Here is a 19367-nt window from a genome sequence, read left to right as displayed (position 1 = left end):
TTTAATTATATCCTCCTAACTATCCTTCCCGGTCTAATTAAATTCTAATCTACTACAGGAAGTATTCCAGATCATCCCACAGCCGTAAGATGTAACCTTTCTTTCAACTCCGGTAGCACTTAGTGCTTGCTATTGTAGACTATCCTACATAACCCATAGTAGTTGTAGGATTAGCAATAACTAAGTATATTTGTCATAATTTTCTAAGTACTTGCACATATCTTGCCTCAACCTTATAAAGTAAGTAAGGCAGATATTAGATGTGAAAACTGAGGCTTGCAGAGATTTGCATCTTTGGGAATATCTTAAACCTTCCACTAGACTAGTACTTGCTGCTTTGTTTTCATAGTGCCCAAGCACAGTGTATTGGTGATGAGAGTGATCAGAGCTCCACAAGAGCAAGACCTTTCACCATTTGGTTTGCTGCTGTATCACTAATGCCTGGAACAGTGACTGGCACATAGTAGGTGCTTAAATAGATAAATGAATGATCTGAACAAATGTGGTATGGTTTAAACTTCAGGGGTTTGGACTAGGTGATCTCTAGGTGCCTTCCACCCTAAAGTTCTAAGGTTGCCACTGGAAGAAAAACAGATAACGCAGGAGCCAAAGATATGAAATAGAAGGGGTCACAGATTTGGTTTTTTGTTAGTAGTATGCAAATTATGATGAGCACTAATATTGCTTATAAGAAAGCTACCTATCATAATTTAGAGTAAAATAAGGTAACTCTTTTTGGTGCTTCTTGTTTTTCTATTTTCTTGAACTCCCTGTAAGTAACCCAGATCATGTACACCAGCAGTATACTGCAGATAGGAAAAGAGACCAAAAAGTATTCAAAGGGTGAAGTTTGCCTGGAGAAAATTGGGGTGAAGAACTTCAATCCCTATTTTTTTCTTATTTCGTATTTCTTGGTGCTGTTATTTCAGAGCTCCTAATCACCAGTGGATTAGTTATTGCTATCTTGTCTCTCTCCTGAGTATTTTACTTAGTGCCTGAGTCTGTTGTTTCAGTCAGCCTTGAGACTTCTTCTCCAGCACTGTCTAAAAGCAAGTATGTGGCCTTTATAAAATTGGCCCTATATGTCTGCTGAAATAGTGGTGAATACATATAAGGTATTACAGAAAATTAAACCACACAATTAACCCAGTTCGACTACAGTCAGCTCTGGAGAACTTCATTGTGTTGAAATGCCATTTAAAGTTGACTCTCTTAAAGCTAGAGGAGGGACAGAATACTGGGGCTAGATCAGAGTGAGGGGTTGTGCTTTGAGGAGTTGGAGGGGATATACTTAAAACCTCTGGAGGAGCTTACACCACGTGGCAGGATGTTTCAGTTCCTTCTGGTAGTGTACTCTGTATCTGCACTGTATTGCTAAGTTTTTCTCTTCTCCCTGGCCCCAGGTTGTACCATAACAGGAGGTCTATTTATTTTTGTACTTTTGTCATTTATTGAGACTTGACCTAGGGAACAGCTATGTGTGGAACATCTCTATATTCATTGTAGATTGTTATTGATGAAAGACGATTATGATGATCAGTTTCCATCTTAAAAAGACACTTGTGACAAATATTGCCTAAAATTTGGAAAAAGTCTCTCTCTTCTGAAGAATTGAGGTGCTTCCTTCTCTTATAACTTATAGATGAGGAGTTTCTTAGTTGTGTACAGGTCAGTGCCCATAACCTCCAGAGAGAAACAACTCCTGCTAGTGGCTCAGGTTGACACAGAGGACTCGGGAGGCTTTGTCATTCACAAAGTTAACTCTCCCTTCAGCAGATAAGTTTCTTAGGGATTAGGTGTTTTGCTTATGTAAGAACAGTTTTAGTTATAAAATGGTAATTCAAATATCTTAATTAAAAATGTAGTATATTATCCCCCCTTCCATTCTTGCTTGCACACATGGAAAATAACTTAAAATCCGCAGATTTATTATGCTTAAGTAAAAATGTTTATAGAAAAAAAAATCCTCAGATATCTAATATCCTTTCAGGAGATGTTGCTGAAGGAACATTTCAGGGAATGCAAATCTAGGATAAATAATTGTGTTTCATTCCTCTTCCCTCCTGTTTCCCCAAACCACTTGATGTCGGTGAAATCAGATTTAAATGATTCTATGAAACATGAAAATAAAGGGCAACGTTGAAGGGGAAAATTTGCACCTATAGGCAGCCTGATGCATTGGTTAGTAATAAAAGAGGGATACTCCTGCCATGTACCCTCGCAGTTTGCCTTGAGATTAGTGGTAGGTGTATTAGCTGTGGATCTTTTTATAAGTACCCTGTGGGGCCGGCCCCATGGCTTAGTGGTTAAGTGCACGTGCTCTGATGCTGGCGGCCCGGGTTCGGATCCCGGGCGTGCACCGACGCACCGCTTCTCCGGCCATGCTGAGGCCGCGTCCCACATACAGCAGCTAGAAGGATGTGCAACTGTGACATGCAGCTATCTACTGGGGGTTTGGGGGGAAAAATAAATAAATAAAATTATAAAAAATAATAATAATAAGTACCCTGTGGCTGAGCCTTCTCCTTCTCCCAGGTACATCTTCTTTAAGTCCTAGTCTCTTTTCCAGAAGAAAGGCAGTAGGGAAACGTCAAACATTAGTCCTGTAGCTATTCAGCCTTTCAAAACTTCTTTCCTCACTTACTTCCACACCCTTCTTGACAAAAGTTCATAGCCCCTAACGAGGAAGTATATACTGAAGGCAACTTGGGAGTGCTAGACTTTTTTTGTGTGTGTATGAGGAAGATTAGCCCTGAGCTAATATCTGCTGCCAGTCCTCTTTTTGCTGAGGAAGATTGGCCCTGGGCTAACATCCGTGCCCATCTTCCTCTAGTTTATATGTGGGACGCCTGCCACAGCATGGCTTGATAAGTGGTGCATAGGTCGACACCTGGGATCTGAACCCACCAACCCTGGCCCCCAGTGCATAGTCCTTTATGTCGTGCTTCTCTCACTTAGCATAATGCTTTTAAGGTTCATCTGTGTTGTGGTGTTTATCAGTAGTTCATTTCCATTTAGAGCTGAATGATATTCCACTATATGTAAGTACCATATTTTGTTTATCCATTCACCAGTTGATGAACACTGGGTTGTTTCCAATTTTTAGCTATTTGAATAATGTGGCTGTGAACATTCATATATTAGTCTTTGTATAGATAGGCATTTTCATTTCTCTCAGGTAGATACCTAGGAATGAAATTGCTGGGTCATGTAGTAAGTCTGTGTTTAACATTTTAAGAAACTGTCAAGGTCTAGAAATAAACTCTTATATTTTTCAATAGGGGTGCCAAGATAAATCACTGGGGGAAGAATACTCTTTTCAACAAATGGTGCTGGGAAAACTGGATATCTATATGCAAAAGAATGAAGTTGGCACCCCCACTTACCACCGTATAAAAAATTAACTCAAAATGAATCATAGACCTAAATGTAAGAGGTAAAAATATAAAACTCTAGAAGAAAACATAGGCATAAATCTTTGTGACTTTGGAGTAGTCAGTGGTTTCTTAGATATGACACCAAACGTACAAGTGACAAAAGGAAAGTAGATAAACTGGACTTCATCAAAAATAAAAACTTTTGTGTTCCAAGGACATCATCAACAAAGTGAATCTTCCATCTCAATAATTTTTAAAAAGCTTATTTAAAAAGTGGGTAAATTATTTGAATAGACATTTCTTTAAAAAATACATACAAATGACCAATTAGCACATGAAAAGATGCATAATATTATTAGTCATTAGGGAAATGCAAATCAAAACCACAATGAGATACCACTTCACACCCACATCTAGAATGGCTAAAATAAAAAAGACAGATAATAATAGGTGTTGGTAAAGATGTAGAGAAATTGAAGCCCTCATGTATTGCTGCTGGGATTATAAAATGGTGGAGCCACTTTGAAAAACAGTGGCAGTTCCTCAGCATGTTCAACATAGAGTTGCTGTATGACCCAGCAATTCTACTGCTGTGCATATACCCAATAGGATTGAAAATATATATCCACACAAAAACCTATACTTGAATGTTCACGGTAGCATTATTTACAATAACCAAAAATAGAAACAACCAAATGTCAACAGATGAATGGATAAACAAAGTGTGGTATATTCATATAATGGAATATTATTTGGCCATAAAAAGGAATGAAGTTCTGATACATGCTACAACACGGATAAATCTTGGAAGCATTGTGCTAAATGAAAGAAGCCAGTCACAGTGATTGCTAGGGGCTAGGAGGAAGTGGGAAAAGGAAATGGGTATAGGATTTTTTTTTTTTTTTTTGAGTAATGAAAATGTTCTGAAGTTAGACAGTGGTGATGGTTGTATAACTGTGAATATACTAAAAACCACTGGCTTCTACACATTAAAAGGGTGAATTTATACCTCAAGTAAGCTGTTATTAAAAAAAGAAAAGGAAATCATCAAACTATTTTCCAAGGTAGCTGTACCATTTTACATTTCCTCTAGGATGAAAGAGGTTTCAGTTTCTCCACATCCTCACAAACACCTGGTATTGTAAGTCTTTTTGATTATTGCCATTTTAGTGGTTATGTAGTGGCATCTTGTAGAGATTTTAATTTGCATTTCCCTAATGACTAATGATGATGAGCTTCTTTTCATGTGCATATCACCCATTTGTATATTTTCTTTGGTGAAAATGTCTATTGAAATCTTTTGCCCATTTTAAAATAGAGTTATCTTATAATTGTGGTGTAAGAGATTTCCTTTTTACAAGTCTCAACTTTTTATTATTAGATTCAACGAAGAATAACATTTTAATAAATATAATCAGAACAAACAGAAGGTAGGGACGCAGAAAATAAAAACTGTACACACTGCTCATTGCAAGTATAAACAAACCTAAACAAAAAGTTAGAATGAAATAGCTGTTTCCCCATGTTAAATGCCTAAACACAGTTTTGAACGAACACTATATGTACCAATATTTGTTTTGTACCAAATATTTCATACAAATATGTACCAATATTTAAGTTCTGTGTAAATATTGTTTCTAAGGTGATAAATGAACTTGTTTCTCTCGTTAAAACTTATCTAATATAGATTGTAATTTTAATTGTGTTGTAAGAGACTTCAATCTCTTCTGCATACAGATCCTTTATTAGATTTATGATTTGCAAATATTTTCTCCCTGTCTGTGGCTTCTCTTTTCATTTCTTTTTTTTGTTTTTGTTTTTGTGAGGAAGATCAGCCCTGAGCTAACATCCATGCCAATCCTCCTCTCTTTGCTGAGGAGGACCGGCCCTGAGCTAATATCTATTGCCAATTCTCCTCCTTTTTTTTTTGACCCTTTTTCTCCCCAAAGCCCTAGTAGATAGCTGTATGTCGTAGTTGCACATCCTGCTAGCTGTATGTGGGACCCCGTCTCAGCATGGCCGGACAGACGGTGCGTCGGTGCGCGCCTGGATCCGAACCCTGGGCCGCCAGTAGCGGAGCGCGTGCGCTTAACCTCTAAGCCACGGGACCAGCCCCCCCTTTTCATTTTCTTAATGGTATCTTTGAAAAGCAAAAGTTTTAAATTTTGATACTGTCTGGCTTATGAATTTTCTTCTTTTGTGGATTGTGCTTTTGGTGACATGTCTAAGAAATCTTTGCGTGATCCTCCAAGGTCACAGAGGTTTTTCTCCTACAAGTGTCTTTTCAGTTTTAGCTCTTTACATTTAGGTCTTTAATCTATTTGGAGTTAGATTTTGCATATGGTGTGAGGTAAGTGTCCAGTCGTTTCTGTAACATTTGTTGAAAAAAAGTATCCTTTCTCCATTGAATTACATTGGCACCTTTCTTATAAACCAATTGACCACAACAGTGTTGGTTTCTTTCTGAACTCTGTTCTGTTCCATCTGTCTTATGTGTTCTGTACCACACTGATTTGTTTACTGTATATTTGTGGTAACTTTTGAAATTAGGTAATGTTAAGTCCTCCAATTTGCTTTTGTTCAAAATTGTTTGGGCTATTCTATGTTTTTTCCATTTCCATATAAATTATGGAATGAGCTTGTTGGTATCTTCAAAACATCTGCTGGGATTTTTTTGTGTGTGTGTGAGGAGATCAGCACTGAGCTAACATCTGCCAATCCTCCTCTTTTTTCTGAGGAAGACTGGCCCTGGGCTAACATCCATGCCCATCTTCCTCCATTTTATATGGGACACTGCCACAGCATGGCTTGACAAGCGGTGCGTCGGTGCGTGCCGGGGATCCGAACCCGAGATCTGAACCGGTGAACCCCCGGGGCCGCCGCAGCAGAGCACGCACGCTTAACTGCTTGCGCCACCTGTCCGGCCCCTCTGCTGGGATTTTTAATTGTCAGTTTAAGAATTTATTGGTCAGTTTGAGAATTGCCATCTTAACAATATTGAGTCTTCCATTCATGAATGTGGTATATCTCTCCATTTAATTAGATCTGGCTTTTTAAAAAATTATTTTTATTTATTTTTTGGTGAGGAAGATCGGCCCTGAGCTAACGTTCGTTTACCAGTCTTCCTCTTTTTGCTGAGGAGGATTAGCTCTGAGCTAACATCTGTGCCTATCTTCCTCTATTTTGTATATGGGATGCCGCCACAGCATGGCTTGACAAACAGTGCGTAAGTCTGCACCCGGGATCCGAATGCACAAACCCTGGGCCACCAAAGCGGAGCTGGTGAACTTAACCACTACGCCACCAGGCCGACCCCTGGCTCTTTTCTTAAACTCCAGTGACTTGAAATGATTGCTTTTGACAATTTTGTCCAATTTTATACTTGTTCTTTTGTGGTTAAAAATCACTAACCTTTTTACCCGTCCATAATGAGAAGTCCTTCTGCACTGTTTTTAACCTTATAGCAACCTTATGCTTCCAATCTTTGATTATTTCCTTCTGTCTTAAAATTAAAAAAAAAAATTTCTTCAAAGGTACTGGCTAGGTATGATTGTGTTTTATTGTACTAGCTGTAGTACTTGTAGAAACTCAACTTTAGTGGAGGAGAAAAGTGATACCTTGTAACTTTTGTTTCATGTTTCTATTTGAAGGATCTCCAACTGAATTCCTTGAAGAGAAAATGGCCTACCAGGGGTATCAGAACTGGCCAGAAAATACAAACTTTTGCTTCGAACCCGAGCAAGTGGTGAATCCTATCCAGACTGGTAAGTGCAGGCTTAGCTGTGACTGCTGAATGTGAATTATGACATAAACATGAAAAAGCCACAACCACCACTCAGATAAAACATTTTAGCCTAAATATAGCTTGTAAAGCACAACCAAGGTATAAGTGTTTCCCGTGAACATTTAGTTGACCCTTTCTCCTCTCGATTTATTCTTTCTGAGGCACATGCCTGTCTAGTTTTCTCCCCTTCAAAACTTGTTTTGAGTAAATTAACTGAAATTCATATTCATTGAAGACTAAATGATCTGTAGTAACTTAGCATTTTAATTCTTCCAAAAGGAATTATTACAGTAATAATAGCACCATTTGTTGAGTGCCTGTTTTGTGCCAGGCACAGTGCTAGAGGCTTTATATACGTATTGTCTGTTTTTCTTATATAACTCTGCCAAATATATATTATCCTTATTTGACAGAAGAGAAAACGGACTCATACCCAGTTTCTACAAAATTCAAACTAATCTATAGAGACAAAAAGCATTTCTGTAGTTGACTAGAGCTGAAAGTGGTGGGAGGAATGGATTGCAGAAGGGCCACAAAGCAGTAATATTGATACCTCCATGTCAAAGTTAACTAGGTTGAGAGTTCAAGTTATTTATTTCCACTTATATGTGGCTTCTTTGTTTGCTCTCTAACTTACAAGGTGCTCATAGCTGCTTCCAAATGATCTAGTACTTGATGGTATGTACCATTTTCCAATTATTTGCTATCCTAGATATGGTAATTTTTAAAGACAACTTTATTGAGAGATAATTCACATAGCATACAATTCATCCCTTTAAAGTGTACAGTTCTTAGGCCGGCCCCGTGGCTTAGCGGTTGGGTGCACGCGCTCCGCTGCTGGCGGCCCGGGTTCAGATCCCGGGCGCACACCGACACACCGCTTCTCCGGCCATGCTGAGGCTGCGTCCCACATACAGCAACTAGAAGGATGTGCAGCTATGACGTACAACTATCTACTGGGGCTTTGGGGGGGAAAATAAATAAATAAATAAATAAATAAATAAAAATAAAAATAAAAAAATAGTACAGTTCAGTGGATTTTATTATTTTCACGTATATGTACAGCCATCAACAGCCATCATCCATTTTATTTTATTTATTTTTTTTTTTTAAAGATTTTATTTATTTATTTTTCCCCCAAAGCCCCAGTAGATAGTTGTACGTCATAGTTGCACAGCCTTCTAGTTGTTGTATGTGGGACGCAGCCTCAGCATGGCCGGAGACGCGGTGCGTTGGTGCGTGCCCGGGATCGGAACCCGGACCGCCAGCAGCGGAGCGCGCGCACTTAACTGCTTAAGCCACGGGGCCGGCCCCTACCATCATCCATTTTAGAACATTTTTATCACGCCAAAAAGAAACCCTGTTCAGGGGCCGACCCAGTGGTGCAAGCGGTTAAGTGCGCATGCTCTGCTGCCGCGGCCTATGGTTCTCCAGTTCGGATCCTGGGCACGCACCAACGCACCGCTTGTTAAGCCATGCTGTGGCAGCGTCCCATATAAAGTAGAGGAAGATGGGCACGGATGTTAGCCCAGGGCCAGTCTTCCTCAGCAAAAAAGAGGAGGATTGGCTTCAGATGTTAGCTCAGTCTTCCTCACTGAAAAAAAAAAAAAGAAGAAAAGAAACCCTGTTTTCTTTAGATATCACCCCCTTTCTCCTTATCCACTCCAGCCCTAAGCAACCACTAATCTACTTTCTGTCTCTATAAATTTACCTATTCTGGACATTTCATATAATTGGAGTCATATAAAATGTGGTCTTTTGTGACTGGCTTTTTTCATTTAGCACAACGTTTTCAAGGTTCATACATTTTATGGCATGGATCAGTATTTCGTTCTTTTATATGGATACATAATATTCCATTGTTTGGATATACCATATTTGTTTTTATCTATTCATCAGTTGCTGGACATTTGCATTGTTTCCATTTTTTTACTATTGTGAATAATGCTGTTTTAAACATTCATGTGCAAGTTTTTATATAGACATGTATTTTCATTTCTCTTGGGTATATACCTGGATTGGAATTGCTGATCATATGGTAACTCTGTGTTTAATCATTTGAGGAATTGCCAAGCTGTTTTCCAAAGCAACTGCACCATTTTATCTGTATCTCCCACTTTTTATATATATATATATATATATATATATATATATATATTTACATATATATTTCCCATTTTATATATATATCTTATTTCTTTCAAATAAGGTAATGTATGAGGTTTGCAATTCCTCCATATCGTTGACAACACTTGCCTTTTTAAAAAATTATAGCTAACCTAGAAGATGTGAAATGGTATCTTGTTGTGATTTTGATTTGCGTATTCCTAGTGACTGATGATGTTGGTTATCTTTTTATCTTTTTCTGTGCTTATTGCCCATTTGTATATCTTCCTTGGAGAAATGTGTATTCAGATCCTTTGCCCATTTTTAAATTGGTTTGTCTTTTTGTTGTGCTGTAAGAATTCTTTATGTATTCTGCATACCAGACCCTTACCAGATTTATGATTTGCAAATATTTTTTCCCATATTGTAGGTTGTCTTCTAATTTTTTTGATAGTGTCTTTTAATACACAAAAGTTTTTAATTTTGATGAAGTACGGTTTATCTAGTTTTTCCTTTGTTCCTCGTGCTTTGGTGTCACATCTAAGAATCCATTGCGAAATCTGAGGTCATGAAGATTTATCCTTATGTCTTCTTCTAAAAATTTTATAATTTTAGCTCTTGTTTTGAGGTCTTTGATCCACTGTGAGTTAATTTTTGTATATCGTGAGAGGTAGGGGTCCAAATTCATACTTTCGCATGTGGATATCCAGTTGTCCCAGCTCCATTTTTTTGAAGACTGTTCTTTCCCCGTTGAATGGTCTTGGCTCCCTTGTTGAAAATCTGTTGACCATAGACATATGGTTTTGTTTCCCAACTCTTAGTCTCTGCCATTGATCTATATGTCTGTCCTTATGCTAGTACTATACTGTCATGATTACTGTTGCTTTGTGGTAACTTTTGCAGTTAGGAAGTATGAGTCTTCCTACTTTATTCTTTTTTATGATTATTTTGGCTGTTCTGGGTCCTTTGCAATTCCATATGAATTTTAGAATCAGCTCGTCAATTTCTAAGGTAATCAGCTGGGATTCTGATAGGAATTGCGTTGAATCTGTAGATGAATTTGGAGAGTTTTGCCATCTCAACAATATTATCTTCCAATCCATAAACAAGGAGTGTTTTTCCATTTATTTATATATTATTTCTGTCAACAATATTTTTGTAGTTTTCAGAGTATAAATTTTATACTCCCTTTTGTAAAATTTATTTCTAATATTCTTTTGATGCTATGAGTGGAATTGTTTTCTTAATTTCATTTTCAGATTGTTCATTGCAAGGGTATAGACATACAATTGATTTTTGTATGTTGATCTTGTATCTTCTAGTAGTTTTTTTAGTGGACTCCTTAGGATTTTCTATCTATAAGATCATGTCATCTACAAACTTAGTTTTACTTCTTCCTTTCCCATCTGGATGCCTTTTATTTCTTTTTCTTGCCTAATTGTCCTGGCTAGAATATGGAATTGATGAGAGCAGACATCCCAGACATCCTTGTTTTGTTCTTGGTCTTAGGGGGAATGCATCCAGTCTTTCACCTTTAAGTATCATGTTAGCTGTGAGTGTTTTATAGATGACATTTATCAGATTAAGGAAAATGCCTTCTATTCCTAATTTGTTGCGTATTTGATTTATCATGAAAGGGTGTTGGATTTTATCAGGTGGTTTTTCTGTATCTATTGAGATGATCATGTGGTTTTATTTTTTATTCTATTGATATGTACATATTACATTAATTGATTTCTGGATATTAAACCAACCTTGCATTCCTGGGATGCATCCCATTTGGTCATGGTATATAATTCATTTTATATGCTTGTACATATATAAACGTATTCATTGAGGATTTTTGCATCCATATTCAGAGGAGATATTGGTTTGTAGTTTTCTTTTCTTGGGATGTCTTTGTCTAGTTTTGATATCACGGTAATGCTGGTCTCATAGAATGAGTTGGAAAGTGTTGTCCCTTTTTTGATTTTTTTGGAAGAGTTTATGAAGAATTGGTTTTAATTCTTCTTTAAATGTTTGGTAGAATTCTTTTTTTTTTTGTGAGGAAGATCAGCCCTAAGCTAACATCCATGCCAATCCTCCTCTTTTTGCTGAGGAAGACTGGCCCTGGGCTAACATCCATGCCCATCTTTCTCTACTTTATATGGGACGCCGCCACAGCATGGCCTGACGAGCGGTGCATCGGTGCACGCCTGGGATCCGAACCCGGGTCGCCAGCAGCAGAGTGCGCGCGCTTAGCTGCTACACCACAGGGCCGGCCCCAGTAGAATTCTTAAGTAAAGCTGTCTTGGCCAGGGCTTTTCTTTGTGAGTAGTTTTTAATTACTAAATCAAGTCAGGAATTTACTGTCAAAGAAATTATCAATTTTGAGGTTGGAGAAAACCCAGAAGAATATAATGTCCTGCAAGTCAAGTGTGGTAGCCAGCTTCTAAGATGGCTCCAATGATCCCCACCTCCTAGTATTCACACCCTTGTGTTGTCACCTCCCACATTATACCAGGCTTGGTCTGTGTGACCAATAGAATAGATGGCAGAAATAATGGTATGTCATTTCTAAGATGAGGTTACAAAAGACATTGTGGCTTCCATCTTGATTGCTCTGGGTTTACCCATCCTGGGGTAGCAAGCTGCTATGCAGAGGTGCACATGAAGGAGGAACAGAGATCTCCAGTCAGCAGCCATGTGAGTAAGCCATTGCATAGGCAGGTTCTTCAGCCCCAGTCAGGTCTTCAGATGATCACAGCCCTGGCCAGTGCCTTCACTGCAACCTTGTGAGACACCCTAATCAGTGGACGTGTGGAACAAATAGATTCTGGGGGACATTTTGAAGGTCAGGTCATCTGGATTTGCTGATGAATTGGATGTGGTGTATGAAAGAGAGAAGTCAAGAGTTGACTCCAGGGTTTTTGACCGAACAGATAGAATGCCAATAGAGATGAGAAAAGTGTATGAGGAGTGATTTGGGAAACTTGTTACATTTTGGCTTTATTTTACACGTTAAGAGTTGGCAATTTGATATAAAAGTCAAGAAGTAAGTGGAGGGGTTTAAATGATTGGAGATACAAATTTGAGTTTCATTAATTTATAGATGGAATTTTAAACTGTGAGATTGGATGAGATCACTAAGGGAGGGAATGTAGATAGAGAAAAGGTCTTCCTCTCTCTCCCTCTAAGGTCTTAGTTCTTTAGTTCTCCGCTTAAATGTTTATCAAATGAAGATCTTCCTTGACTTGAACTAAAATGTATCCTTCTGCTAAATGTTCTCAACTCTGACCTTATACATCTTTGGGTTTTTAGAGCACACAGGGTCTGCCATATCGTAGGTACCCAATAAAAAAGTAATGAATAAATGACAGAACTGTGTCAAAATCATTGATTTTGACATGTGATTTAGCACTCTCATCCTAATGTGCAAACCGTACAACAGTTATTCTCGTTGGGGGTTTAAGCATCCTGTTTTCCTTCAGTGCAAGGGTGGAGCAAGCCGCAGCTACCCCAAACCAAGTGAGAATGGAGAAAATGAATGTTTATAATCTCTCTCATATTCCAGCTCTCCTGCTGTTCTGAAGAAGCAGCATTGGGGCCTCCTCCATCCCCAACAGTGTTTCAGTCTGCATTCCACCTGTTCACATTCCCCAACGCCATGGTCTCTCCTAATCCTGAAATCCCTTACTGGAATGAACATTTTCTCAATGCTTGGGCTTTTATGCAGCTACCTCTGACAACTGAAGTGCCTAAAGGGAATGAGTCATTAGCATTCACTAAGGAACTAGTTAGAAATTCTTAGGGCCCAGTAATCTTTTTTTTTTTTATAAGCCTTCAGGGTAATTCAGATGTGTGCTAAATTTTGAGAAGGCGTCCCTAGAGAGCCGACTTCTTGCTAGGCCTGACTAGCTGTGCTCTTTTTCTGTGTAAGAAGGCACAGAGTTCACCTGATGTTTTGAGTGCCTTTACTCATGCCAATCCTGAGTGTAGAGTTTATTTCACCTTTCAAGATGCCAGCTGTTTACCTTGTCACATTCAGACAAGTATTGAAATGCAGTTTTCTTCATGATGTCCACCTGAGGTGAAAATGTCTTTTTTACTTGTTCTGGCTATCTTTGTTTTTTTAAAATAACCTAAAGTGTATATCTATGTATGTAAATATATATTGAAAATTTAATTATACCTGTACTTTCACCTCTTAGTATATTAGAGTTAAGCATTAGTTGTGCTTTTAGTTTTATGTATTTGTTGGCTGTCTAATTTAGATAATCAAATCTTAGAGAATATGAGATTACACATTTTTAACTCATAACAAATGGGTTAGTGAATATTTATTGATTCCTTACCGTGTTCAGTCAGTTACATATTATCTCAACTTATTAAACTTGCTATTGACAACACACATGTAATTAATCAATATTTATCAAAGGATAATAGGGAGTGCTAATCTTGCTAGTTGTATTCACTGGGAGTGTGTTTTAAATTCCTTCTTTATTCCAGATCCCTTTAAGATGCACCATGATGATGCCCTGGAAGATTTGCTCTTTCTCCCCAGTGGAACAACCAGTTCTTCAGCATTTGTAGAACAAAATAATCCCCTGAAAGACAGTTATGGTATGACTTCAACTGGATTTATTTCCTAACTCCAAACAATTAATATGGCCTTTCACTCATCACCTTTGAAGTTAACCACTAGGCAAGATCATGTTTAGGGGCTCTGGCTGTGACAAGGCTGTTTTTAGATTAGTCACAAGAGAGAATTCACAGTTCGGCTGTTCAGGGTCTACTTGCCTCCTCTCATGGAATTTTGAATCTTATATCCTAGGGCCAGATTGTGTCTCCACATTTTACTAGCCCATGGCCTTGGGCAAGTTATGTCCTCCTTAAATTTTGGTTTCCTTATCTATAAAATGGGGCCAACACTAGTCCCTACCTTAAAGATGTGGTGATGATTAAATAAAATTATGTAAAAGCACATAGTGTCTGGTACTTAGTAAACATTAAACAGATCTTAGTTATGAATTAATAGTATCCTCATTCATGGTTTTGTATAACTTTTAACATGAATGTGGCCACAGTACTGTAGGGGAGGCAAAACTTTCCTTCTACCCATCTTAGGTTTTCAGCTGGGACTCTTTAACAAAAAGACAGATTAACAAGAGAAAAACACCCAGCTTATTAACACATGCACTGTATATCCTATGGGAGAAATGTAACTCAAAGTGGTAGCTTAGAATTTCGGTTTATATAGCATCTTCAACAAAGAACAGTAAATTTGTAGAGAAATAACAGGACCAAGGAAAGCAATTTTAGGGTTCCAAGAGTGACTTACTGTGGGAAGGTAAATATATGAGAGAGAACTAATGGAGTAAGGTTTGCTTGCAGATTCCTCTGGTGCCCTCTCTGGGCTGATAAGAGTCTGTCTCTAGTAAAAGGAGAATTTATATCCTGGCTTTAGGCAGAAAGTGGGGAGTTTTTTCTGGGTTTGCTGCTGCTTAATTGCCTATACCTCAACATAATTTTTATATCAGAGGCATATTTTGGGGTGACATACTCTGGTTTCCTTTGGTACCTGTCATCAATAAGTCCTACTTCAAACAATGCTTATAATTTTGTATTTGTAAAGATCTTAGCTAGTAATATGTTTCATTTATGCTTTTCTTTGGACTGAAGATCTCTTGGGAGAAGGATGTTAAATGAGTTGACTTGGAGTTATCTGTCTAGTCTCCTGATATTTTTGTGTGTGCGTGTGAGGAAGATTAGCCCTGAGCTAACATCTGCCAATCCTCCTCTTTTTGCTGAGGAAGACTGGCCCTGGGCTAACATCCATGCCCATCTTCTTCCACTTTATATGGGATACCGCCACAGCATGGCTTGCTAACCGGTGTGTCGGTGCGTGCCCAGGATCTGAACCCGCAGACCCCAGGCCGCTGCAGCGGAGCGCATGCACTTAACCGCTTGCGCCACCGGCCAGCCCCTCTCCTGATATTTTGATTTTGGCTTTGACTCCTGCTTTTTCAGCTGACTAGCTGATGAGTTATTTGGTTGTACTGACTTCTTTCTTTACAGCGTCTTTCTTCTCTTCCTTTATGCTGCCTCTGCTTTTCCCCAGTGTAAACCCCTATCAGTTCATACCTGGGCTACCCTAGTCGTCTCCTAACAGACTTCCTGCTCCCTTTTTAAATTCATTCTGAGTATATCTGTTGTGTTGATCACCATGAGTTCCTGTTCTGTATTCATCTCATTTTCATCATTAAGACCTTAAGACACCCTATTTTTTTCTCTTCAAGTCTAAATTCCTCTGGCTTTCCAGATCCTTCTTCCATTGTTTGTTCTAATCCTGTTTTCCCTCTCTGGTGTGCAAGATCTATTTGAATCAGACTAATCTCATAGTCCTGGAAACATTCTTGTCCTGTTGGCATCTTCATACTTTTCTTTGCTCAGTGTTCTCCACCCTTAAAATTGACCTCTCTCTCCTCTCTTCCTGCTCTTGCTTCTCCTCTGAAGCCTTCTGTGACTATTCTGGTCCTCATGGTTGTTTTTAAACTCTTATAGCACTTTAGTCCATACTCTACAATTTGCATTATTTGATATATATCTATCTTGCCTCTCTAGCTAAATTGTAATAGTTTTGATGGTAAGGACCATGTGATATTAAGTCCCCTATTGTGTCTGTCAGAGGACAGCAAGATAATAATCCTTTTATGTTTGTCTAGTTCTTAATAATTTGCAAACTGGTTTCACAAAATCAACTTCTAGTATTGGAAAGGGAGGTGTTAATCTCATTTTACAGATAAGGAAATGAAGACTCACAATTCCTTACTATACATTATGTTATACTGGTTGTGATGTTGGAGCTAGAGCTCAATCTTGGTATTTTGAATCTTTGTAATACACTGTAGAAGGTAGCCAATCAGTGTTGATTAATGTCCCTGCAGGGATAAAGTGATACTATACGGCCTGTTAACAATTAGCCAAAACCTGAGGAATGTCAGCAGTTTTTACTTTAAAACTTTCTTGCTTCATTTTTCATTGATCCTTAGGTCTATGTAAAACTGGTTTTAAATATCAAATGCATTTTTTTCCCCAGTGTTGACTGAGTTTCAAAAATGTGTTTGTTTGATGTGTTTGTGTTTCAATATTAGGTCTGTTTCCCTGCGACACATTTGTTCCTGCAACTGTTGTGCCTCAGGCATGGTCTGTGGAAGCCGCAAACTCTCCACACTCAGAATCTTTCATTTCCCCAGAGGCCATTACACAACCTCTGCAGCCCACAGCAGGTAAATTATTAGAACTCCTCTGTGTCAGTTAATGGTTGCTGTACCAATAATCAATATAAATCATCAGACTTCTTTTTTAGCAGCATACAGCTAAAAATTTCAGAACTATCACAAATGCTTTTAAACCTGAATTATTGATTTCACAGCTAGAGGAATTAAGTTATAATTGAAATACAACGCTTGGAGTTATTGGGCAAAGAAAATCCCTTTTTAATTCAGATTTAGAACTCTGAGTTTTTTTCTTGATGTCCCACAGGTTCCCTTTCTGACATTAATTGTGTACCTGTGTTGTTTTTTTTAACCTGATTTTTTTTTCTCTTCTTTGCCTTTCCTCCTCCACTATTTATTCTCCCGATATCCTATTCTTCTAAGTATTGAGACCATCAAAGAGTAGGCACAAATGCATCAACTGGACAGTTTCTGAGTTATGTTAAGGTTGTTATAGTCACAGAAACCAGATACTCCTATCCTCTAAGAAAGTAAGTTTTGAATAAAGAGCTACAAGCAGACAATGATGGGTCCTAAATTTCCAACTTCTTTCCCTTAGAGCCTGCCAGGGAGGTAGCAATGGCATCAGCAGAAGAGAGGGAACCAACAAAAGCGTCAGAAATAATGATGGGACTGAAGGCTGCTGACATGACATCATCTAGAGAAAAAGAGATGACCTTGGCCAAGGACGTGGCACCAGCCGCAGAAACAGAGGTGGCATTGGCCAAAGACATGGAACCATCTACCAAATCAGATGTGTCACTAGCCAAGGACACAGAATCATCAGTTGAATCAGATACGGCCCTAGTCAAGGACATGGTACTACCCATAGAAACAGTGGAGGCTCCAGTTAAGGATGTCCTGTTGCCCACAGAAACAGATGTGTCTTTGGCCAAGGACATGGTACTGCCCACAGAAACAGAGGTAGCCCCAGCCAAAGATGTAATAGTATTCAAAGAAACAGAGAGGGCACCAACTATAAAAATGGATTTGGCCCCAGCTGAGGGCATAGTACTACCCACAGAGAGAGAGATGGCCCCAAGCAAGGGTATAGTATCACTCTCAGAAAGAGAAGTGGCACTGGCTAAGGATGTTGTATCATCCACAGAAAAATCCTCAGCTGAGGAGGTGGCCCTGTCCTCAGAAACAAAGGTGGCTGTGACTGGGGACATGACACTGCCTCCAGAAACCAAGGTGGTCTTGACCAAGGATGTGGCACTGCCCCCAGAAACAGAGGTGGCCCCAGTCAAGGACATGGCTCCACCTCCAGAAACAGACATGTTCCCGGTCAAGGACATGGCTCCACCCCTAGAAACAGAGATGGCTCTGGGCGTGGATATGGCTCCACCCCAAGAAACAGAGGTGGCTCTTGTCAAGGACATGGCTTCACCCCCAGAAACAGAAATGGCCCTGGGCAAGGATGTGGCTCTGTCCCCAGAAACAGAGATGGCCCTGGGCAAGGATGTGGCTCTGCCCCCAGTAACAGAGATGGTCCTGGGCAAGGATGTGGTTCTGCCCCCAGAAACAGAAGTAGCCCGGATCAAGGATATGCCTCTGCCTCCAGAACCAGAGGTAGCCCTGGCTAAAGATGTTGCTCTGCCCCTTGGAACAGAGGTGACCCTGGCCAACAATGTGACTCCAGCCGAGGAAGTTGCACCACCATCCGAGGTGGCAACAATTCCAGTTAAGGACATGGGAATTGCGCACACACAGGAAGAAATAAGTGAGGATTCCCAGTTAGAATCTCTCCAGGATGAGGGGCAGTCAGCTGCACCTGCTTCTGTGATTTCACCAGGTATGGGCTTACACTTACTCTTGGTATTTCTGTCTACCAGAGTGTAGTCTCCAGAAGGGTAAGGGACAAAGTCATACCAGGTAAAATAAAGACAGTCAACTAAACTTTGCAAGTCTATACACATTCCTATTCTCCTGGACAACTCTTTCTCATCTTCACTCTCTTCCAACATCTCTTTCCTTGTTCTCTGCTGGTCTTCCTGTTTTTCTTATAGATAATTGAAGCAATAAAAGAGAACATTCACAAACTTCCTTTACCTCATCTACCTAACTACTTGCATCTGTATCCATAGACTCTGCCTTCCCTCCTGTTACCATCACTGAACTGTCCCTGCTCCTAGTTAAGGTCAACCTCTCCATTTTATACTAGATCCTGTCTCCTCTTGCCTACTTAAGTACATTGCCCCCTAGCCGTTCTCTTCTTTCTTGCCTCTCACTATTTTTTTCCCCTTTCCATTAGATCATCCCCACCAACATATGAACATTTGTTATTTTTCCCATCTTAAAAACAAAACAAAAACCTCCCAACTCAGCCTTCCCTTCACCTTCCAAATACCACTCCAGTTCTCTTCTGCCCTCATAGGAGCATTTCTCATTCCTCAAAAACTATTCCTGTTTCCAGTTTCTGAAAGGTGGAGAAATAGCTGAAATAGTGCTTCTCTGAAACCTGTGTGTTTTTTACTATTATCTTTAGAACCAGTCACAGCCATGGGCCAAAAGTACAGCTTGTCAACAGATGAGGATTCTGTATTAGAGAAACTAGACCAAAAGAAACCAGTCAGTAGTCAGCCTTCTGAACTGTCTTCAGAGACCTCAGGTAAGTTAGGAAAACAAAGTGGACTCTTTGAAACAACTTAAACTGAGAGCAATGGGGTGGTGGTGGTAGACGTGGTCCCTGGTTGTATAGTGTTAATCAGCAGTATTGTTTATGAAGTCAGTTCTCTTTCTTAGACAGATTTTGTCTTATTTAGGGAGAAAGTCAGCTTGTTACATATTGAAAAATTATCAATACGTCAACCTAGGACACCTAAATTTTAATCCAGTTCAGCT

General features: G+C 39.2%; 1 protein-coding gene across 13 annotated transcripts in view; it reads left to right on the top strand.

Annotated features, from left to right (window-relative positions):
* Window positions 1–19367, top strand: part of MAP4 (microtubule associated protein 4) — a 197379-nt gene that overhangs the window by 126660 nt on the left and 51352 nt on the right. For 10 of the 13 annotated variants that reach the window (XM_058557452.1, XM_058557448.1, XM_058557443.1 and 7 more), the window contains exons 4-8: window positions 7028–7141; window positions 13756–13869; window positions 16401–16535; window positions 17083–18318; window positions 19012–19134. In XM_058557452.1, the coding sequence (XP_058413435.1) occupies window positions 7028–7141; window positions 13756–13869; window positions 16401–16535; window positions 17083–18318; window positions 19012–19134 (1722 nt within the window). The remainder of the gene's footprint in view (window positions 1–7027; window positions 7142–13755; window positions 13870–16400; window positions 16536–17082; window positions 18319–19011; window positions 19135–19367) is intronic. The other 3 variants (XM_058557467.1, XM_058557460.1, XM_058557418.1) reach the window with 1 other exon arrangement.

Source organism: Diceros bicornis, chromosome 2 (assembly GCF_020826845.1).
Source record: "Diceros bicornis minor isolate mBicDic1 chromosome 2, mDicBic1.mat.cur, whole genome shotgun sequence".
Taxonomy (NCBI): Eukaryota; Metazoa; Chordata; class Mammalia; order Perissodactyla; family Rhinocerotidae; genus Diceros; species Diceros bicornis.
Note: the sequence above shows the minus strand (reverse complement) of the source record. Positions and strands in the feature narration are given on the sequence as shown.